Source organism: Phascolarctos cinereus, unplaced genomic scaffold (assembly GCF_003287225.1).
Source record: "Phascolarctos cinereus isolate Bilbo 61053 unplaced genomic scaffold, phaCin_HiC Scaffold_2;HRSCAF=192, whole genome shotgun sequence".
Classification (NCBI taxonomy): domain Eukaryota; kingdom Metazoa; phylum Chordata; class Mammalia; order Diprotodontia; family Phascolarctidae; genus Phascolarctos; species Phascolarctos cinereus.
In genome coordinates, this window is record NW_027555625.1 from 248,966,627 (window position 1) to 248,991,505 (window position 24,879).

Below are 24,879 nucleotides of genomic sequence, written 5' to 3' on the forward strand. Positions count from 1 at the left end.
TGGGTATAGAAGATTGCATATGATGTCAGATTTTTTTGAGGTATTGGTTGTATTTGTTATTTTTTTATTTTCCTCTTTTCTTCTTTTTTAAATTCTTCATTATAAAGGATAGTTCCCTGGGAGGGGAATGGGGAAGGATATGGAGGGAAACTTAGGCAATGTAAAAATAAAAGCTACAAATAAAATTTTATTTTAAAAAATACCAACGGTATGAGAATAATAAAAGGTATGATTTATATAGGGTATCCCAAAAGTCTTAATGCAGTTTGAAGTTTTAGTAACTTGAAACTGAACTAAGATTCTTGGGACATCTTATAAAAGACTTAAAGGCTTGCAAGGTACTTTATCTTCATGATTTCATTCAATCTTACCACACTCCTATGAAAGAGGCATTGCATTATTCCTATTCTACAGATGAAGAAGCTGAGGCTCTAAAAGTGCATTGTTTGTGATCAAGAAACTAGCAGATAACCAAACCAAGATCAAACCCTAGTTAAATAAACAAGCTACTGAATAAATTAAAAGCAGTTTAGGACATTAGTTGGCTGATAAACTTTAGACCAAAAGAAGGGGAACATTCTGAAAAGTTTTCATCTCTGGTGCATTTCCCAGAGAAGGCACTTACCAAGTACTTATTTAAGTGAATTTCTGCCATATATAGCCCCTCTTTGACCAGCATAGTCTAAATGTCCATACCATCTTTCCTCAAATGGGATCATTTTAGTCACTGATAGCAATAATAAAAGTATTCTGGTTTCCAATTCCAATTGTATGGCAGATATACACAGCAAGTTACCTTTCAAGTGAAAAATGAAACAAAACAAATATTTCCTCATCCTGACTAAAACCCATCTGATTCTACCAAACCTCCTCCTTTTCTTGTATTTCCCTTCATGTGTTTCTCAGTGTTCCACAATAAATAAACATTTAGTAAATACTAACTGATCAATTAGCTCCTCTTTGCCAGGTGTTCCTTAATACTTACATACTCTATTCTTAATTTGTACATTTTATTGTTGTCGTTGTTACTATTATCATTATATTAACTATTTATTATTGTTAGCGTTATTACATTTCAAGACATCAAAGATCTATTATTGGTCTAACTACTCCCTCCATTTGCATAGCTAGTGATCCTTTTATATCTTAGTAGAAAGACTATTTTCAGAAGTTGTTCTGGCCCTCAGTCAATGAGCTTCTTCCCCCTCAGTTAGATTTTGATGATAGACAGTCCAAACCTGAAACCCTTCTAACTTGGTAGGATCTGTCAGAGTCCATACTCAGCTGTCATAAACATTAAAAACCCAAGGCCACTTCAACTCTATGGTGAAGCATCAGAGGATAACTTCATGAGACAATTTTGCCAGTTGCTCTGTGAAAGAGTTCTCTATTTTTCCTACATAGCAGCACTGCCTCCAAAATTGGATTATAAACCCCTTAGGTGCAGGAGCTTTGCCAACCATCTCCTCCATGTCCACTCCTCCATAGGCATCCTCCAGGTACCCAGTTCAAGGCTCTGTTCTAAGTGATCAATAAATATTGTTAAGAGTTGAATCAACTGATATTGACAATCTGACTTGTCTCTTGGCCTTCTAAAGGCATTCACTGATTACTGAAAATGAATGGCTGAATACAAAAGAAAGATTTCAAGTGACACTAAGGTTCTGGCTCTTTGAACTGTTCTGATGGATATGCCTAAAGCTACATTCCCCTGTGCCAAAACCCAAGAGCACGTGTTCAGTTAATGAACTTAAAACCAGCCTAATAGAACAAGAGCTGACTGGAAAGAAAAGAGCACATGCATTATATAGACTGCTCAGTAAGGAGAGACATGTACTCTGGTAGTTCTCTACAGAAAACAAATGAAATTTTCACTGTAATGGGCTGTAAAATTATTGCATTTAACCAAAAGGCTCTAAAAAGTGCACCTAGGGAGCTTTAACACACACGCACACACACACACATATACACACACACACACACACACACATGCACACACACACGCACACACGCACGTTCCTATTTCAACACAGTGCCTGCTTGATTTTAAGAGGGTTAGAGAACAGATGCAGATTCTTCTCAGATTCTCAAGGTGTTTGGATTATTTCTGGTGCTCCAACTATGCTGAAGTATGTTTTGCCAGTAGACACAGTTCCTTCAAGTTTCAAATTTCATGAGGGAGAGGACGACCCCATACCATGGGATCTTCAGGTGGAGGAGATGGAACTCAACATGGGAAAATCAGTTCCCAAAATGGACCCAGAAGTGCCAAACATGGCACTCCTCCACCAAGATATCTCTTACGTTTCTACTAAGATCATACAAGAAAGTTTCAATGACAGATCTGATCACAGTCATGGCTAGTCAGTGATTGTCTCAGTATCTAGTAAGGCATCAAATAGAAAGGCATAGGCTCCCCAAAATTGATCACCACCGTTGTGGAGGAAATCTTGTACAAATTCCAAGTGCCACAGGAGTTGCCTATTGAGGAAAAGATTTTAATAGATACTCCTGTAGATGGATGACTAAATGCTTACTGCATCAAGGTGTGGAACCCGAGTTTTTCATAAGTGGTGCAGTATACAGCTTACTAAACTTGGAGTCAGGAGGGCTTGAGTTCAAATGCTCTCTTAGAAATGCTTGTTAGTTTTGTGGCCTTGGTCAAATCACAACCTCTGTCTCCTTCAATTTCTTCCTCTAAAAAACGAGAATGATAAAAGCACCTACCTCTCAGAGTTGTTATGAGAATTAAGTAACATATGTCCTGTAAAGTGTTTTGCAAATGTGCAAGCGCTATATATAAATGCTTCTTCCCATTACTATGCCTCCTATTTTTTATTACTACTGCTACTATTTTTACCATAACTACTATCACTGGTATTACTCCTGCTATTACTCCCTAATATTATTACTGTTACAATTTTCTACTGCTGTTACTAATATTACTACTACTATTTCTACTACTACACATTATTACTACTACTATTATTATTATTACTAATTCTCTTTACCATTACTACTTCTATTACTACTACTAATATTATTATTACACCATTATTATTGTGACTATTACTACTACTATTATTATCACTAGTATTTCTAAAGATATTAGCTTTGATTGAGGAGTAACAAGATGGCAGGGAAAAGCCAGGGACTTGCCTGAGCTCTCTCTAAAACCCCTCCAAACAACTTTAAATTTAAATTTACCTAAAAACAAGTTCTAGAGCAGCAGAACACACAAAAGGATGGAATGAAACAATTTTCCAGCCCAAGACAACTTAGAAGGTCAGGAGGAAAGATTTATTTCACTGAGGTGAGAGTGGAACGCAGTCCAGAACAGGCAGAACCCCAGCAAACCAGCAGCAAGCCTTGGGAGCTACTGAATCAGTGGTATCAGTGGCAGTGTCCAAACCTTTCAGCCCACAGATGATAAGGGGTTCAGAAAACCAGTTAGAAGGAGATTACATGGGTCCCTTTGTTGGCACCAGAGGCAGGATTCTGTTGAATTGCCTGTACTTGGATCTGGGTCGCAGTTCTGGGTCTCAGGTTGAGGGTGAGAGGAGCACTGCCACAACAGAGCTTGTGGCTATGATGGAGCAGGGACACTCATCACAGTTCCAGGGCAGAAAAGAGTGTTTGTGGTCTTTTACAGACCAGAGCACAGTACATGAGAGTAGCAAACACACCTCTCTCTAGATCATACCACCTTGGAAGAAATGAAAACTCACAGGTCCTCAGAATTACCTCTGAAAACTGCTGCACAAAAAGCCTAAAGCTTGGGACAGTGCCCCCTCCACTCCAGAAGCAGAGCTCCACTTTAGTATAGAGTTAAAAGTCAAGAAATAGGCTGGAAAAATAAACAAACAGCAGAAAAAGATCCTGACTAAACAAAGTTACTGAGATGGCAGGGAAGATCAAAACATAGACTAAGAAGAAGATGACAAAGTCAAAACTGCTATATCAAGGAAAATATGAATTGGTCTCAGGCCATGGAAGAGCTCAAAAAAAGATTTTTAAAAATCAAGAGAGGTAGAGAAAAAATTAGGAAGAGAAATGAAAGTGATACAAGAAAATCATGAAAAAAGTTAACAACTTAGTAAAAGAGGAGCAAAAAATTACTGAAGAAAATAATACTTAAAAATAGGCCAAATGGTAAAAGAGTCACAACAGTCCAATGAAGAGAAGAATACCTTGAAAAGCAGAGTTGGCTAAATGGTAAAAGATACACAAAAATTCCCTAAAGAGAAAAACTCCTTAAAAAGCAGAATTGGTCCAATGAAAAAGGAGGTACAAAAATTAATTGAAGAAAAGAACACCTTGAAAGACAGAACTGGTCAAATGGAAGAGAAGGTACAAAAGGCCACTGAAGAAAATAATTCCATAAAAATTAGAATTGGACAAGTGGAATCTAATGACCTTATGAGCCATCAAAAAAATAATAAAATAAAATTTAAAAAAATGGGGGAAAAAAAGAATAATGTAAAATATCTCATTGGAAAAACAACTGACCTGGAAAATAGATCCTGGAGAGATAACTTAAGAATTATTGGACTGCCTGAAAGCCATGATAAAAAAAAAAAAAAGAACCCTAGACATCAGCTTTCAAGAAATTATCAAGGAAGATTGTCTTGATATTCTAGGACCAGTGAGTAAAATAGAAATTGAAAGAATCCATAATCATCTCCTGGAAGAGATCCAAAAATGAAAACTTCAAGGAATATCATAGTCAAATTCCAGGGCTCATAGGTCAAGCAGAAAATATTGCAATCAGACAAAAAGAAGCAATTTAAATATCATGGAGCTACAGTCAGGATAACACAAGATTTAGCAGCTTCTACATTAAAGAATCAAAGGGCTTAGAATATGATATTCCAGAAAGCAAAACAGCTAGGATTACAACCAAGAATCACCTATCCAGCATAATTGAGTATAATCCTTCAGAGTTAAAAATGGATATTCAATAAAATAAAGGACTTTCAAGTACTCCTGATGAAAAGACCAGAGTTAAATAGAGAATTTTGACTTTCAAATACAAGACTTAAGAGATGAATAAAAAGGTAAACAGGAAATAGAAATCTTAAGTGATTTGGTAGGTTTGAACTATTTACATTCCTACAAGGAAAAGTTATACTTGTAACTCCTAAAAACTTTCTCATTATTAAGGGAGTTAGAAGGAATATACATAGACAGAAGGCTTGGGTATGAGTTGAATATGATGGCATGATTATTTAAAAAAAACCATAAGAGCTGGGGCAGCTAGGTGGCACAGTGGATAGAGCACTGACCCTGAAGTCAGGAGGACCTGAGTTCAAATTCAGCTTCAGACCAAACACTTGACACTTACTAGCTGTGTGACCCTGGGCAAGTCACTTAACCCTAATTGGCTAAAAATAAAAAAAAAATTTAAAAACATAAGAGGGATGAAAAAGAAGAATGATCTGTGAAAAGGAAAAAGGGAGAATGGGGTATATTGTCTGACATAAAAGAGGTGTAAAGGAGCTTTTGGCAATAGAGAACCATTGGAGTTAATTTAGTAGGGGAATGACAGGATTGCACCTAAGCTTTAGAAAAGTCATTCTGGTGGCTGAATGGAGAATGAATTAGAGCAGGGAGAGACTAGAGGTAGGTAGTCTCACCAGCAGGCTATTTCAATAATCCAGACATAAGGTGATGAAGACCTGCACCAGAGTGGTGGCAGTGTCAGAGTAGAAAAGGGGACATACACAAGAGATATTACAGAGGCAAAATCAACAGACCTTGACAACATACTGGATATAGGAGGTGAGAAACAGTGAGTAGACCAAGATGACTCCTAGGTTGCAAACATGAATGACTGGGAAGATGGTGTTTCCCTCTACAGTAATAGAGAAAATAAGAGGGGAAAGGGAGTATTTAAGGGGAAAAATAATGAACAACCTTTCCCCCCTTTGAAGGGCATTTTTTTGGTGAGGCATTTGGGGTTAAGTGACTTGCCCATGGTCACACAGCTAGTGTCAAGCATCTGAGGCTGGATTTGAACTCAGGTCCTCTTGACTCCAGGGCCAGTGCTCTATCCCCTGCTTCACCTAGTTGCCCTTGAAGTGCATTTCATTGAAATTGGCTACCTGAGTCATATTCTGGCCTACCTACTGGCCCCTGGGTCATTCTCTCTTCTTTCTCAATGAATGTAATACCTTGCTCACTTGATTCTCCTCCCCAACTCCAGCCCTTCTATGAGGGGACTTCAGGGTCCATGTTGAAGCTGTCTCAAAGTCCCTAATCTCCCAATTCCTCAATTTCCTTAAACCCTATTACCTCCTCCTTTGCTCCACCTCAGCCACACATAGAGACAGTCACACCTTGGATCTCACCAACAACATTAAACATTAGTGGTGCATTTCCTTAATCAAAAATGTTGACATTCCTCTACCTGATCTCAACCGCCTATCATTCCATCTTTTCCTATGCCTTACCCATTGTAAACTTTTTCACCATCCTAATAATGAACCCCAATCTTTCTATCCCTAAATACATTCTTAGGACATTATCCTTGGTCTGATTTGACTTTTCTCCCTTTCCAATCTCAATTAACCAATTCAACTTCACACTGTTATCAATTCTCAAATCCCTTGCCCCCTTCTCCTATCATCAGTCATCCCTTGCCAAATCCCAGCCTTGGATGACTCCCATTATCCACCTTCTCTAGCTCCTACTTACATACTGCTGAACATAGGTGAAAGATATGACAACAGTGCACAGTGCCTGGTACATAGTAAACACTTAATAAATGCTTATTGACTTGACTTGCCACAGCTGTGCTGACACTATAAGCTCATGTTATCCATCTCCAAGTAGGCCTTCACTACAGCAAGACAATCCTCCTATTCATCTCTAATTGATTCTTTATCTCGCCCCCCTTAGAAGCTATTTCAAAATTATGCTCTTCTCAATCCTCCCTCACCTCCTTCTCCCCAACAAAAACTTAGGTTCCTTCTTCTTACCTTCTCTTAAAACCCCTTGACAACATTTCTCACTCTTTCCTCCTTTCCTTCACTCCCACTCCTCTTCCTTCTTGCTGAGGTCAAGTTATATACATGTCATATGCCCTTGATTCCTTCTCTTCCCATCTTCTCCAACAGATTACTCCCAATCTTCTCTTTTTCTCTAACTTTCGTTATCACCCTATCAACTAGTTCCTTCCCTATTGCCCTCAAACACATACAAGACTTCCTCATCCATATAAAATGTTTACTAGACCCTACCATCCCTTTAAGTTATTGCTTATATCTCTCCTTTTTTTCTTATCCAAACTCATTGCTCTTTCCAAAGTTAATAATCATTTCTTAATTTCCAAAATGATCATCTCTTCTCAGTCCTCATCCAACTTGGCCTTTCTGCTACATTTGATACTGTCTACCCCTCTCTCTTCTCTGAGATTTCATTACACCACTTTCCTAGTTCTTTTCCTATGTAACTACTTCTTGTTCTCCTTTCCTGACTTATCATCTATATCATAGCCTTTCTCCAAGACTCTGTCTTGTGCCCTCTTGTCTTCTCCCTATATGCTCTTTCTCTTAGTGAACACCCCACCTCCAGTGGGTTTAATTGTCATTTTCTATACAGATAACTTCCATATGTACATAGTATGTCTCAAAAGTCTTAAAGAAATTTAAAACTATTAAGTTACTTAAAGCTATTTAGGCTATTAAAGGTTAAAACTATACTAATATTTCTGGGACACCATATATATCCAGCACCAGTCTATCCCCTGTGTTTCAGTTCCACATCAGCAACTGCCTCTGGCTATCTCAAACAGGATGTTCCAGAGACATTTCAAATGCAACACATCTAAAACAGAACTTATTATTCCCTTGCCCAACACCCCTATTCTAAACTTCCCTTTCTTGTTGAAAGCACTACCAGTCTTCTAATCTCTCAGGTTAATAACCTTCGTGTCATCTTTGATTCTTCATTCTCCTCTATATATCCAATCAGTTGCTAAATCTGGCCATTTCTCCTTCTACAACATTTCTCAAATCCAATTTCTCTATATTCACATAGTCACTCTTTAGGTTCAAACATATCATTTCTAACCCATGTTATTGACATACTCTCCTCTTTGATATGATGATACACTTAGAAAATCCTAAAGACTCAATTAAAAAGCTAATTGAAACAATAATTTTACCAAAGTAGCAGGATATAAAGCAAATCCATATAAATCATGAGCATTGCAATATATCACAAAGTCCTGTGAGAAGAGATAGTAAGAGATACCCCATTTAAAATAACTCTAGACAGTATAAAATACCTGGGAGTATACCTGCCAAAACAAACCCAGGAACTAAATAAACAAAATTATAAAAAAACCATTTTATATAAATAAAATCAGATTTAAATAATTGTAGAAATATTAATTGTTCATGGGTAGGCAGGGCCAGTATTATATAAATAACAATTTTACCTAAACTAATTTATATATTCGTCACCATCCCAATTAAATTATCAAAAAGAGATTTTACTGAATTAGAAAAAATAATAAGAATTCATTTGGAAGAACAAAAAGTCAAGAATATCAAAGGAACTAATGAAAAATATAAAGGAAGGAGGTTTAACAATACCAGATCTTAAACTATATTATAAGGCAGTACTTATCAAAACTCTCTGGTACTGACTAAGAAATAGAAAAATAGATCAATGAGACAGAGTAGACATACAATTCATGGCAGCAAATGAGTGTAGTAACCTTACTTTTGACAAGTGTAAAGACTTATGATTTGGGGATAAGAATTCATTATTTGGTAAAAAATTACTGGGAAAACTGGAAAGCAGTGTGGCAGAAATTGGGCATCGATCAATATCCTATACCATTTACCAAGGTAAGATCAAAATGGATACATGACCTAGATATAAAGAGAGAGATTACAAGAAAATTTGAAGGCTGTAGAACACCTTACTTATCAGACTTGTGGATAGATTAGCAATTTATGAATAAACAAGAGGCATAGAGCAGAGTGAGGTGTAAAGTAAGTAATTTTGATGACATTAAATTAAAATGGTTTTGCACAAATAAAACAAATGCAGTCAATAACAGAAGGAAAGAAGAAAATTAGGGGGAAATATTTTTGTAGAGGTCTATATCTAAAATATATAAGGAATTGTGTCAAATCTACAAGGATATGAGTCATTCCCCAATTGATAAATGGTCAAAGGATATGAACAGGAAGTTTTAGGATAAAGAAATAAAAGTAATTTATAGTAAAATGAAAAATGCTCTAAATCATTATTGATTAGAGAAATGCAAATTAAAACAACCTTGAGAAGTGAGAAATGTTGGAGGGGGTGTGGAAAAATTGGGACACATCCATTGTTGATGGAAGTGTGAACTGATCCAACCACTTTGGGACTAAATCTAGAATTATGCCCAGAGAGTTATTAAACTTTCTACACCCTTTGACCCAGCAATACCACTACTAGGTCTATTTCCCAAGATGATTAGGGGAAAATGAAAGGAACCTCTTTATTCTAAAATATTTATAGAAGTTCTCTTTGTGGTGGCAAAGAATTAGAAATTGCAGGGATGCCCCTCAATTGGAGATGGCTGAACAAGTTGTGCTGTATGATTGTGATGAAATATTACTGTACTATAAATGATGATCTCAATGATCTTAGCAAAACATGGATAGATCTGCACAAAATAATGAAGAGCAAAATAAGCAGAACCAAGAGAACATTGTGCACAGTAACAGCAATATTGTTTTAAGAACAATTTTGAGCAACTAAGTCATTTTGACTATTACAAACACCCAAATTAATTACAAAGGACATATGAAGGAAGATGGTTTCTGCATCTGGAGAAAGAAGTGATAAATAAAAGTGCGTATAGAATGATTTTACATACCTACATATATATATATATATATATATATATATATATATATATATATATATATATATATATATATACACACACACACGTGTCAAATGGGAGCCATCTGTAGGGTGAGGGGGAAGGAAAAAAAGAAATTTACATGATAGCTTTATTATATATTTAAAAGAAATAACAAGTTGTACATAATAGATTTGCAGTTTCATGTGCAATTATCTTTTTTATTATACTGTGTCATGGAAATGTTTGTTTTATTCCATAAACTAAAAATAAAATAAATAAAAATTTAACAAAAACACTCTCCCAATTCATCTACTTGCCTTAGTTCTCTCTCTACTCCAATCTATCCATGACAAAGTTCTCAAAATGATTTTCCTTAAGCACAAATCTGACCACATCGCTCCCCTGATCAATAAATTCCAAGGTTCCTTATTGCCTCTAGGATAAAATGTAAATTCCTCTGTTAAGCTTTTCAGTCCCTTTACAATTTAGCCCTAACCCATCTTTCCAAATTCATTAGATATAATTTCCCCTCTCATACTTTGTCATGGAGCCAAAATGTCCTTTCTATTGCTCTGTGGCATCCCGTTCCCTATTTCAGTGTCTTTTGTACTGACTAGTCTTCCTCCTCCTTCCAAACTCCACCTCATAGAATCCCTCTCTTTCTTCAAGAGGCTTATCAAGCACAAATTTCTACAGAAAGCTTTTTCTAATGCCCTCAATTAGCAATGCCCTCCTTATTAAATAATTTGATTTATCTTGTATTTATTCTTTTTATATTTATACTGTATTGAATTATGTCTTCTTGCTGTTTCCTCATTGGAATGTATCTTATAAGTAGGGATTGTTTCATTCTTGATATTTATATACCGAAGTCTAGCACAGTGCCTGGCACATAGTAGGTCTTTAAAAAAATATTTGATTAATCCACACAAGGAAAACAAAATGGATGAAAAATACATACACATTGCCTAAGTTATGACATGCAATTGGGTGTGAACCTACTGAGTTAGTTTATCAGTACACAAAAACTCAAAAATTTCTCTTCTCATGTGACAGGTGAGGAAAAATCGGGCTCAAATGGCCTTAGCGCGTGAAACCCAGGACCCCTCACTCCTAGTCCATGGTTCTTTTCACCACACCAAGCTGTGGAAAGATCGTCTCTGGCATCATCCCTAGATGCACAACTCCTCAGAGTGATGGAGAGGGCCACCTTCATCCATGGTGCCAGTCATGATCTCCTCTCTGAAAGCATTTACCATCCCACTGTGGAGTTCCCAATTCAAGGTGAACATTTGGAGAAGGAAGCCAGAGGAGCATAAACCAGCTCCGAGACTCCCCCCGAAAGCCTGCTAGAATGCAGAATGTTTTCCTTCCTCCCCTCCCCTGCCTGGGATTCAGATTTCTCCAAAGAAGGACAGAAGTTGGATACTGCTTTGGTGGATGCTCCTTTTTACACAGTCTACTCACACTGGACTGTACAAGACAAAGCAGATTCCCTTTATGCTGCTACAGGGCTAAGGGCTTTGCACACACCCAAACCAACCTGGTGTTGGGAAGCAGCAACTGGGAGACATAGAGAAGCTCAGCTCCTCTGTCTCTCTGTCCCTGTTTCTTTGTCTGTCTTACCGTCTTTCTCTCTTCTTTCTCTTTCTCTTTTCTCTCTTCCTTCTCTCTCTGTTTCTCTCTGTGTGTCTTTCTGTCTCTCTCTGTCTCTCCTTTCTCTGTCTCTCCTCTCTCTTTTTCTCTCTTTTCTCTCTCTTCTTTCTCTCTCTCTGCTCTCTCTTCTTCCTTTCTCTCTCTTCTCTCCCTATCTCTCATTCTTTTCCCTCTGTCTCTTTCTTTCCTTTCTCTCTTCTTTTTCTCTGTCCCTATCTCTCTCTCCTCTTTCTCTCTGTCTCTCCTCTCTTTGTCTCTGTCTTTTTTGTCTCTCTCCTCTTTCCCTGTCTCTCTGTCCTTTTTGTCTCTGTGTCTCTGTCTCTGTGTGTGTGTCTCTGTCTCTTTCCGTCTCTCTCCTTTCTCTCTCTGCCTCTCTTCTCTCTTTTCTTTTCTCTCTCTTCTTTCTCTTTCTCTTTTCTCTCTCTTCTTTCTTTCTCCTTTCTTTCTCTCTCCTCTCTCCCTGTCTCTCTCCTTTCTCTCTTCTGTCTGTCTGTCTCTTTCTTTCCTTTTCCTCTTCCTTCTCTCTCTCCTCTCTCCCTGTCTCTCTCTATCCTTTCTCTCTCTGTCTCTCTTCTTTCTCTCTCTCCTCTCTCTCTCTTTCTCTGTCTGTTTCTGTCTCCATCTCTGTCTCTGTCTCTCTCTGTCTCTCTCTTTTTTCTCTGTCTCTCCTCTCTCTTTTCTTTTTCTCTCTTCTCTCTCTTCTTTCTCTATCTCCTCTCCTTTCTCTGTCCTCTCTCTTCTATCTTTCTCTCCTCTCTCCCTGTCTCTCCTTTCTCTCTATGTCTCTCTTTCTATGTCTCTGTCTCTCTGTCTCTGTCTCTCTTTGTCTCACTGTGTGCGTGTGTGTGTCCGTTTCTGTCTCTCACCGTGTGTGCGCAGAAGGGTGGGGGCTGTGTGTGTGTGTGTGTGTGTGTGTGTGTGTGTGTGTGTGTGTGTACACGTCAGTACGCGCGCCGGGTGTGTTTCTGTGAGAGCTTCTGTCGCTGTCAGAGGCGCTCTGGAGCCGGCTCGGAGCGACTTGAGGAAGCTGGCTCTGGCGTAGCCCAGGACCCACAGCCCTGGGAGTAGGACAGCGAGCCCAACGCCCGAGCCCGCTTCACGGCAGACAAAGACTCTGGGCTTTTGGCAGCACTATTCTACTGGAAATACTGCAGGAGGGCAGAGCCTGAGGTCTGCCTGCAGGCTCCCTACCTTGTATTGTCCCCTGCCTGCCCTTGCACGCAGCCAGCTGCCCCCAGCCTCTGACAGTGAACGCTTTTGCAGGGGGAGGTGGTGGTCTCTAAGGGTAGCGAGAATACAGAGAGGCAGGGCAGGCTGCGCTCTCCGCGGCTGCCTCCTAATTCTCCTCCCTGTCAGGTTGGACGCCCAGCTCTCACTCAACCCTGCCGGCCAGGATGCGCCTCAACAGCACGGCACCCGCGCCCCCCAGCCAGTCAGAACCAGGTTCTTTCAGTTTGGAGCCGTCGGAGGGTGGAGTGAGGGACCGGGCACTCCTGGCCCCGGGCTACAGCAACAGCACTACCAACTCTTCAGAGCGGCTCCTCACCCCAGACACTGACCTGGACGTGAACACAGACATCTACTCTAAGGTGTTGGTCACTGCCGTTTACCTGACGCTCTTCGTGGTGGGCACTGTGGGGAACTCGATCACTGCCTTCACACTGGTCCGCAAGAAGTCGCTGCAGAATCTGCAGAGTACCGTCCACTACCACCTGGCCAGTCTGGCCCTCTCCGACCTCCTCATCCTCCTGCTGTCCATGCCCATCGAGCTCTACAACTTCATCTGGGTCCACCATCCTTGGGCCTTTGGCGACGCCGTGTGCCGGGGTTACTACTTCCTTCGAGATGCTTGCACTTACGCCACCGCTCTCAATATCGCCAGCCTCAGCTTGGAGCGCTATATGGCTATCTGCCACCCGTTCAAGGCCAAGAGCATCATGTCCAGGAGCCGAACCAAGAAGTTCATCAGCTGCATCTGGCTCCTCTCCTTCCTTCTCGCCATCCCCATGCTCTTCACCATGGGCCAAGTCAATGCCAGCCCAGATGGCGACCCCAACGGCCTCATCTGTACTACCATTGTGGAAACTTCCACGGTCAAGATCGTCATCCAGGTGAGAGTCCTCGCGTTCCCATTTATTCAGGTTGGGGAAGGGAGAGCGGAAACCTTCCTGCTCCATCATCTCGTCTCGAAGCTCCATCCTACTTCTCAGCCTCATCATCACAACCAATAACATCCGTCTATCCATTCATTCATTCAACAAACCTTTTATTTTGTCTAGTGTATGCTGAGCACTGTGACTCTGGAGTAAACAGAAAGTTTAGATAAAACAATCCACATTCCCTACCTTCACTTTCAACATTCCCACCACCCGCATCCTACCCCACTCCCCCAACCAAAAAAAAAGGAGCTTTTCTATTGCCACAGGGAACTGGCTCGGCTGTTCCTTTTCTTTTCTTTTTTTCTTTTTCAGAAAAGGCAACTCAAGTCTTCACCATAGCTTTCAAGGAGAGAGCTCAAGGAGGGGAGGGGAGGGGAGCATAGCGGTAGTTTCCTCTACCCACTCTAATAAATGGCAGAGGTGGTAAAGGGAGCTGAGGTATTTTGCTGTAGTGGAAAGAGCCCTGCATAAGAAGGCAGAAGAGCAGAGTTCAGGCTCCAGTTCTGTTTAACAAACCCTGTGACCCCTAGTCAATCAAGTTATCTCCTGGGACCTCAGTTTCCATCTCTGTAAAATGGGGCTGTTGGAGTAGGCATTTCTAAGGTCCTTTCCAAGCCTAAACTTTTCACGAAGTTCTCTGGGTAGGGAAACATTAAAAGGGGTAGTCAGAGCTCAGTGGTGACAGTTAAGGACAGGAAAAGAGAAGGTGGCTTTTGCTGCCTCAGTCAAAGTTACAGACTGGGAAGGGGTCAGTCAGCCATCAATCGGCTTCCTCCAGCTCTTCTCACTCCTATTTCCACCCCGCTCGGCTTTCCACAACTTCTGAGTCTCTGGCCTCTGTAGTGGAGTGAGTGCTTATAATGAAAAGATTTCCAACTAAAAGGGATTTTAGAGATCGCCGAACCCAGCCCTTTCATTTGTCAGATAAGGAAACTGAGACCCAGAGGAGTGAAAGGACACTTCCAATATCAAACAGGTAGCAAATAGCAGGGCCTGCTGTTTCCACTTTTTCCCCTCATGGGGTTGCCTCCAGCCAGCTCCTTTCCTCTCTGGTTCCCTAACCCACTGTGGGAGCTGGGAACCTGGGCTTCGCACCTCCCTACCCTGCAACCTTTCATTCTGGGGGTGTGAAGTACGGGGTGTTGTGAGTTCGGGGAGGACGTGTCCACCAGTTCTCTGCCTGGAGGCTGCGCTGGGTTCTGACTTTCCCAGCTGCTATAGCTGGCATTTCTCCACTTGGACCTGGGGCTGCTTTTTCTCTGCTGTAACAAGGGATCTTTTCACCAATTTATGAGTGCTTGCAAGGATCGAGATGCCTGTGGAGAACTATTATTTAAATGCAAATTCCGCGGTTGAAGTAGAGATTTTAGAGGCAGTACACACTTTGACGCAGTAGTTAAACACAGTCCTCTTTGCATTTCTCCCACCACACCCTGCCTTTCATCCTTTGTACCACCTTTGCTATTTACAGGTGTGTCTCACTTCAAGACATCTGTCCCATAAGTTAGGGCATGATTATCCCATTTTATAAAAGGGTCCTGTTTCTGGATAGCTCCCACGGAAAAAAAAAAAGCAGGGAGCTCAATATGAGAAAGATCAAGAAATGAATGTCTTCACTCTACTGGATATACTGCTTTTTCCATAAATTAGTTCCTAGAGTTGGTCTTTGATCTAGATTTTGCTCAGAAAAGAGCTGTGCAGAGCCCATTAGTGAGACAAGCAACCGCTTTCCTTTGGAAGTATTTCAAACCTTTGCCTTGCCTGTTAATTTCGTTTCAACTTGGAGAGTAAACTCCTTTCAGCTTCTCAAATACAGCAAAATTAAATTCAATGCAACAAAAAGTTCTTAAGCAGCCTACTTTCATATACCAAGACACTATGCTGAGTGCTAATTCAGACCACACTAGCTTTGAGTGGAACTTTCACCTGTGGGTTAGTTGATTTATCAGTCCATTCACTCAGTGAAGACTTGTTGAAGCCACACTACCTGTAAGGCCATATACTAAGTAAATTAGTAGTTTAAGCAAGACTACACAGGGGAATAATGTTTATTCACATTCAAAACCCAGCTCAACTTTTACCTGCTCTAAGAAGTATTCCCTGATCTCTACAACCCACACTGGTCTCTTCTTTCTCAGAACTGCTGTACCAGAATTTATCAATTGCAATTCAACAATCACTTATTAAAATCCTACTATGTACCAAGCATGGTACTTTAGTATTGGGAATGAAAAGAAGAAAATTTTTAGTCTCTGCCCTTTAAGGTGCTTACAGTCTGATGGGAGTGGGGGAGGAGAATAGCACATATATACAAATAATTATGATACCAGATAGAATATGATCAATATTATCAAAGTCAAACAAACCACTTTATATGGCCTCTAATTTTTTCATAATAGTCTTGAGGAGCAGAATGGCAGCATACACAGGATCAGTCTTGGAATCAAGACCAGGTTTCAAATTGTACATTTTCGCTGTGTGACCATCTGCAAGGCACTTCTTAGTGCTCTATTGAAACTCTAAGTTGCAAAGAAACTGCTGATCTGCATTAGTGGAGAGCATTTCCATACTGAGAGTTTCCCATAATAGTAGAATCACAGGCAATTCTGGACTGAGGGGGGAAAAATAGCACTTCATGTTAAACCTTATGGTTCTTCCCCAGGAGACATTGTATCCCTAGCACTTTTCTCAAGTACTAGATATTCCTTTTCTCATCCCCTCCTTCACCTGCTCCCTACATTAACACACACTAAGCCAGGAAGAGAAATAGGAATAATTTTTACTCCTTTCTGAAATTACCACATTCATTCAGTAACCTCTCCTCTGTGGAGTTTCACACCATCCAAAGATGGCATCCATTCTAGATCCTATTATTTATTGTTTCCCAAGTCAATCTTCCTCATTGTTCAGGAAGAAATTTCTCACTCCCTTTCTATCCACCTCAGTGATCACCCTTCTACCTAGGTACTTCAATTTATGTATTGGTTCCCTCTCTAATACTTTCACTGTTCAGTTCTTCAACCTCTGTAATTCTCATGATGGTGAAGATAACCTTCATTTCACTTCAGTCACACACAAGGACAGTGATAGAGTTGTCAACCTACAATCGTTGCACCTGCATAATCAATAACTCTAAAATTTCTCTACCTCACCATAACTTTCATGGTCCTCTGTGCTTCAACCCACTTAAACCTGTTCTCCATCCTCACTGAAATCTCCAATCACTCTATTCTTTCCTCTTTATCCAGGCCACATCATACCCCACCCCCACCCCAACTTTCCCTTCAAAATTTTGACCCTACAGTTAACTGGTCCAAATTGATGTATACCCTTTGCCCTTGAGCCCCATTGTCCTAACACTGATAGTACTCAGATATAAGTTTCTTGAGGAGAGAAACAGTCTCACCTTCATATTTGTATCCACAGTGCCTAGCACTTAATAAATACTGTTGATTGCTTATTTCTCCAAGTAGAACTTAATATACTAGTGGTCAAGAGTTTCATCTCATTTTTGTGTGTGTGTGTGAATAAAGTCTAATATAAAATGAGATGAAACTCTTGACCACTAGTATATATTCATACAGGTATGAATTAAATGTGTCATTGCCTATTGACTTTAACTGGGGGAAAAAAATGCCTTCAAGTATTCTTCAACGGACTTTAGCAGTACATATTTGCCACAAACAATCAATATGCTAATTACAAAAGACTCTTACCTACTCACAGGGAGTCAGCCTAGTACAGTGAAAGTAGTGGACTTGGCTTCAAGGGAGATCTGGGTTGGAATCTCAGCTCTAACATTGCCTAGATTGATACCAGCAGACTCATTACTGTGTGGTCATAAGCAATTCACTTGACTTCTCTGAGTTCTGAAAAGTGAAAATGAAAAATATTTATAGAATCTACCCCCTCCATAAGAATGTTGCAAAGATAAAATGAGATGTGTGTGTAAAGCAATTTTTAAACTTTGAAGTTCTATGTAAATGTCAGCTATCATTATTCATCGAAGTGGGTCTTTGGAAGACCTCTGCTTGGCCATTCTTTCAAGCCACTGTGGGTATTCGAAAATTATTCAATTTTATTTCTTTATGGATAATTTTTGCAGTTCAGTCTTCTGCACTCATAATTTGTCCAATTGATAACAATAGTAACCGCTGACATTTATAGAGAGCTTAACATTTTACAAAGTACATTATCTCATTTCATAAGCTGCTGAGACAGGGACCACCAGTAGCACCATCCTATAGATGAGCCTCCTACAGGGTAAGGGATTTGCCCACCGTCACACAGCTAATACAGGTTGGAGACAGGATTCAAAAGTCAGCTATCTCATGATTCCAAGTTGAGGACATGGCTCTTTATATATACCAAAATGCCTCTCACAGGTCTTACTCTAGGCTTTCTTTCCCATGACCCAGAAACCTCTTCATCCTGGAAGCTCACTCCAGCCCTGGAATTCACTCTTTAGAAGTACCCTCTGCCCCAGTAACCTCTTTCTCTGATTGGATGGCTCTTTTTCCAGGCTGCAAATGGACTTTTTCTACCCTCCCCTCTCTTTCAGCTTTTTTTAATGTGTTGTCTCCCCGCCCCACATTACAGTGTAAGCTCCTTGAGGTCAGGGACTTTATTCCTGCTTGTATTTATGTGCTTGTAGCATAGTGCCTGGCATATAGTAAGTGCTGCATAAATGCTTGTGGATTGGTGGGCTGGCTGACAAGATGGATTTCTTGCATGTGTTTTTACTTTCCACTCAGTAAATATTTCAGGCACTTTTACAGCCCAGGGAAATCTTCAGAATATATTTAAACTGAGCTACCTCTTTGCCAAGGAGGTATTGAAAGTCCTTGTCTCATGTGCTCCCTTCTGAAACTGCCACATTTGGAAATGCAAGAAAGCACCCATCTGAAAAGGCTGCTTTCTCCAAAACACTTCCTGGCAGGAGCACCAGTCTCACAGTAAGTTTAGGAGATTCAGTCATGGGCCTTTCAAAGGAAAGTCATGTTTAGAAATGAGGTGATTTGGTAATAAAAAAAAAAAGTGGGCAGCTTGGATAATCATTGCTTAATATAGATGTGTATTTAATGGGCTATGTGACCTTGGGGGAGGGAATGGCAGACAGGCCAGATGAAGAAGGGCACTTATTTGATAATGCAGCTAGTAATGCTTTCTAGGTCTTTTATTACAAATGCCTAAGACCCTAAAATTTATGACCTGAGAACTGAAAGGCCCAGAGGAAAAAGACAATATGAGAAGAAAAGAAGGAAGGAAGGAAGGAAGGAAGGAAGGAAGGAAGGAAGGAAGGAAGGAAGGAAGGAAGGAAGAAGGAAGGAAGGAAGGAAGGAAGGAAGGAAAGAAGGGAGGAAAAAGGGAAGAAGGAAGAGAGGGAGGGAGAGAGTAAGTAAGGAAAGGAGGAAGGAAAGAAGGAAGGAAGGGAGGGAGAAAAAAGGAAGAGGGAAAGGGGAGAAAGGGAAGATTAAAAACAGAATGTAAGGAAGAAAGAGAGGGAGAAAGAAAGGAAGGGAGGAAAAGGAAGGAAGAGGGAAGGAAAAAAGGAAGGAAGAAAGGAAGGAAGGAAAGAAGGAATGAAGGAAGGAAGGAAGGAAGGAAGGGAAGGAGAAGGGAAGGATCAAAGGAGAGAGAGGAGTAAGAAATGGTAGGAAGGAGAATGAGACAGAGAGAAAAAGAGAGAATGTGTGTTCACTGGATCTGGAGTCAGAGGACCTGGATTTAAATCTGACCTCTGACCTCTGTGACCTCTGTGACCATGAGTAAATCACTTAACTTCCCTATGCCTCACTTTGTCATCTATAAAATTAGGAAGTCAGATCACATAGTATCTTATTTCCCTTCAGTTCTAATTCTATAATTCCATAATAATATACACTGAGAAATAACTCAAGTCGTGTAGCTACTTTAATGTAGTTTTAAAGGAACCGTCTAAGAGCACTGTCCATACTAATTAAATTTAATTCAATTGGCATTAACTGCCTATGCTAGGTGTACAGGGATACAAACAGAAAGGGAAACAGTTCTTACCTCCAAGGAGCTTATATTCTATTGGGGGAATACAAGATATATATATATATAGATAAGGAATATTTTATATATATGTATGTGTGTGTGTCTGTGTCTGTATGTGTATACACATATATACATACAATATAATATATAGTATAATATGTATATATACATATACATATATATATGTATGTATGTATGTATGTGTGTATGTATGTATGTATACACATACAAGCCAGAGATTTTAAGGGACTGAAGCGGAGAGAAGTAGCTGGTGCAAAGACATGGAGATGAGAGATGCATTACTGTGTATGAAAAACAGCACATAGGCCAGTATAACTGAACCATAAAGTGCATGGAGAGGAGTAATGGATAAGATGACCAGAAAGATAGGAAGGAGCCAGATGATGAACTTTAAATGGCAAACAGAGGAGTTGGTATTTGATTCTAGAAAAAATAGGGATTCAACTCTCTACTGTATTTGGAAGTCTCATCTCAGCACCCTCATCCTCAAATCTATCAAACTTAATTCCTTTCTGCTGCAATTTTAACTTTTCACAAGGTAGTTTGGTCCGTTGCATGGAAAGAATATTAGACATAAAGTCATAAGACTTGAGAGATGCCATTACTAGCTGTATGGCCATGGGCAAATTTCTAACCTCTCCAAGTTTCAGTTTTCCCATCTGTAAATGAGAATAATAATATTTACAATGCCTACCTCACAAATTTGTTATAAGTGCAAGATAATTTTGCAAACACTGTGTATACCATAAAATACTACATTAATATAAACTACTATTAATATTATCTCTTCTGGTTCTGAACTCCAATGGGAGGCTGGATCTGGGATCAAAGGATGATTTAGATTAGAGGAAGATTTAGAGTGTGTGTGTGTGTGTGTGTGTGTGTGTGTGTGTGTGTGTGTGTGTGTGTGTGTTACAACAGTTCTCAATCATTCAGGGTTGGATAATCCAGTTTGTTGCTTTTTTCACATATTGACTTCTCTAACTCCTAACAATATGTCATAGTAACCATGGCCTTGGGCGAGTTCCTTAACCTCTCTGACTCTGTTTCCTCATTTGTAATTTGTGGGTGTGGCTTTGTATGGGTGAAGGGAACTGGATTAGCTGATTTCTCAGATCCCTGCTAGTTCTAATTATTTATGATTCTTTCCTTCTGCTTTGTCCTCCCAACCTCGGAGCCAATTTCTCCCTAGTCTCCCAAATGGAAAGTTAGTCAAGATTTGGAGACAAGGGTCAAAATCAGTTCATTTGTTTCCCTGGTCATGTCTCTGATGGCTTAGAGAGGGAAAAAGCTTGAAGCTGTGGCCTGAAATGTATTTTTTAGATTATCTCTGGCTAATCCTTGGTTTGGTCAGATAAAGGAGAGTTGGCTCTATGCCCAGCAGCAAATTTAGTGGCCTTTGGAGCAGGCCATGGACCAAAGCCTTCAATTCCTCCGCTCTGGTAGTGCCAGTGTCAGCTGCCAGTTCCCAAAACTAGAATACAAAGAATACTGGAAGCCTAGATGCTCATTAGTCTCTGGGCATGGAAAGAAGAGAGAAGCAGACCCAGCATGGCTGTTGACTGCTTTCCTCTCCTCCTCTTGGGCATAGAAATCTTGTTGGATCTGAACTAGAGAGAAACTGCAGTGAATCAAAGCTACATGATGCCAAATAAGAAAGGCACACATCTGAGAACTGTCTGTGTGACTCGCACCATCAGGACCAAATCAAACTAGTAGCATGGAGTCAGGAGGGAGAAAGGGAAAGAGCTCTGGTCTCTGAATCTGGGAACCCAGCTTCTGGAGCTTCTTCTTAGAGCTGCCACCTCTAGGCCCCGGACAAGTCATTTCATCCACGGAGGTCTTGGTTTTGTCTTCTATAAATTAAGAAGTTAGACTAAATGACCTCTAATGTCCCATCCAGCTTCCACATTCTGAAAGTCTATGCTCTATGTTACCTTTCGGCCCTAAAATTCTGAGACTCTGAATCTAAAGAGGGCACGTACACGTGCACACACATTAAAATGTAAATGCCATACTTTCAAGTGCTCCCTTTTTGTCCCCTGATGCCCCCTGATCTAGTTTGGAATAAAAAAGTCTAAGGATAGAAACCAAGCCTGAAGTTTTACAACTAGGTGGTGTAGTGGATAGAATGCTAGACCTAGAATCAGGAAGACCTGAGTTCAAATCTGGCCTCAGGTACTTACTAGCTATATGACCCTATAGTACCTGCCCCCAAGGTTGTGGAAGGATCAAATGAGATAATATTTGTAAGCACTTAACACAGTGCCTTGTACGTAATAGACACTTAATACATGCTTGTTAGTTTCCTTCTTTCCTTAAGGGAACTCTCAGGTACAGAAATTCTCTCAATCAAAGAAGGCCAGAACCTTCTCATCTTAGAAAGTTACCTAGAGTACTAAGAAGTTCAGTGGCTTGTCCAGGATCACATAGTCCAAATGTTTCACAGGCAAAGCCTGAACCTGTGTCTTACTTGCTTCCAGACTAATTCTGGATCCATTACATCATGCTGGCTCTCAACATGGTCTAACTGAGCAACGTCTCTAATGTATTACCTATGGAACGCTATTCATGAGTCTCTAGCCAGGAACTGTAACAATAGCAAGACACTCAGAGTTAAAATAGCATTTCTCTCCCGTGCTAAGCTCTGAAGTTCCCAGAACTGGGCTGTAGAAATTAGTTCCCATTCCAGACTGCAACAATCAAATCCTAGATGCAGAATACTTGAAAATACAGATTTTTAGCAAGCAGATCCCCTGAGAGTGGGCAGCTAGGTGGCTCAGGGGATAGACTTGCCCAGAGCTGCAGTCAGGAAGACCTAAGTTCAAATCCAGCCTCAGACACTTTTCAGCTATGTGACCCTGAGCAAGTCACTTAACCCTGTTTGCCTCAATTTTCACATCTATAAAATGAGCTGAAGAAGGAAATGGTAAACCTTTTTAGTATCTTTGCCAAGAAAACCTCAAATGGGATCACAAAGAGTCAGACACTATTGAAACAACTCAGCAACCACAACACCCCTGAGAGAACCAATATGTGTGTAGAGAAAAACCCAACACAGCCACACCTCAATTATTCATGCTGAAGGAAAGTGGGCAACGATACTGGTGATCCAAAGGCTTGAACAATAAAAAATTCCATTCGGCTTTGAAATCCATTATTTGTTAATGGTGGTTGTTGTGCTCACTCTTACTGGTTTGCAGCCCATCTACTTTCCTTGCTATGTCTTGCTCAGGAAAACACTGAAATGATTTGTTATTCCCTAAGGGTCCATTAAATTGTGGGGGAGGAGAGGGAAAAACAGAAGTTTGTGGGGGGGTCAAGGGATGCCAGTTTTCAATTCAACATATACTGTGACTTGGTAGACAATTGAAAGTTAACTGGAAGAAACAGAGGTAATTGAAGACAAGTCAGGTTTGAATTAGGGGGAAACCTGAACTATAACTTTTTTTTAAAAATAATAAATTACAGCTCTATTACTTACAAGTATATACAGTAATTCAACTAGCTAGCAAAGGGCTGCTAAAGAGAAAGAGAGAGAGACAGAGATCCCAGTAGACCTGTTATCATAATCACCATTTGTAATTTGTACCTTGGTATTTTTTTTAAATAACAGCTGCTAATGTACCCAAAACAATTTCTTTCTTTCATTCATTCATCCAACATTCATAAAGCCTATGTACAACTAAGCATAATATACAGAGCTCCACAACACACGATGAAAAAACAAATTGTATGTGATGCCTGGTAGGTTAAGCTACCCACCTGCAATCAAACCAACGTGATTGATTTTTCTCAGATACCCTTTTTCCCAGCATTAATTTTCTTCAAATAAGTCCACCCAGCTCACGTGTGAGTTATGGCGATTTCATCATAGAATAGGTGGCAATGACTATGGAGGACAAACTTGACACCTTCCAGCAAACCCAGGGCAAGTTTATCTCCAGCAGCATGTGGCATATGCCCTGACTCCAAAGAGCCTGGAAGGAATGCATGGCCAGTATCTCACCTGCTCAAAATCAATAAGTAGAATCAATAGAACTGTGAGTTCACTAGTGAGCAGGCCGTTAAGGTCTGACATGATTAAGTATGGACTGAAGACAGCTAAGATCTGTTTCCACATGAGGAGAGAAAAATTGTTTGGTTCTAGTTTCCAAGAATCATGCCATACATCATTTTCAGCGCTGCTGGCTTGCAGTACTCTACAATTCATGCTTCCTTTCCTGTTACAACTTACTTTGGAGAATCCATTCATTCACTCATTCGCTCATTGAATGAGCATTTATTGAACATGTACTATGTTCCCAACATAGGATTTTAGCATCAGGTTGGGGAATTACAAGAAAAAACTGTCTGCTATGGGCAAACTCACAAATAATTTGGGATGCGAAAATATTTGTGTAGGCAAATTAGAGCAAAAATACAAAGCAACATATGAACAAGGAGATTGGAGTTCTAGTCCCAGCTCTGCTGCTAACATTGACCATGAGTGAGTTGTTTACCCTCCTTGAACTGAGCTGATTGGACTTGACTGACCCAGAAAAAAAAATCAGAGAATAAGAAGGGAGCTATTCCACTGAGCTTTCTGAATTTCTTTGATTTGATGCATTAAAGGGATGGCTCTTAACTGTTTGAGTCCATAGACGTTTCCCATGCTACACATTGTCTCCTTGCCCCAGTAGAGGAATGGGTAGGAATTGCAAAGAGAAGGATTTTAGCTCAACATAAGGGAAAAGTTCTCAACACTTGGAGCTATCCCACAGTAGAATGGACTGTCTAGAAAGGGAGAGGTATTCCAGTGGAGGCTGAATGACTACTCAGTTCTTAGTCAGGTGTGGATTATGTTAGATGACTTCTGAGGGCTGAGATTCTATCATTTACATCCCTGTCCATCCTATGATGGCACCTGTCTTGACTGATTTCTGTTTGGGTTTCCTGAGAGGCATGGAGAAGGGAACTGAAGGGTGCAATACTGGATGGGGAAATCCTTTGCAGAGGATATAAAGAACATAAGGGTAGTTATTATTATGTAGCCTTCTGAGGTATTTATTCATGTATGCTAATGTAAATGATGATGTGAGCGTAGTGGGGGTTTATGTAGTCAATGTGCTATCTGGTCTATTTTTAATGGATTTGCTTATGTGATGACTA

At 40.2% G+C, this 24,879-nt stretch overlaps 1 protein-coding gene across 1 annotated transcript in view; it reads left to right on the forward strand.

The window, feature by feature from the left end:
* The first annotated feature begins 12,529 nt into the window (after window positions 1-12,529).
* Window positions 12,530-24,879, forward strand: part of NTSR1 (neurotensin receptor 1) — a 134,587-nt gene continuing 122,237 nt past the window's right edge. The window contains exon 1 of the mRNA XM_020981363.2: window positions 12,530-13,638. Within this exon, the coding sequence (XP_020837022.1) occupies window positions 12,922-13,638 (717 nt within the window). The 5' untranslated portion in view covers window positions 12,530-12,921. The remainder of the gene's footprint in view (window positions 13,639-24,879) is intronic.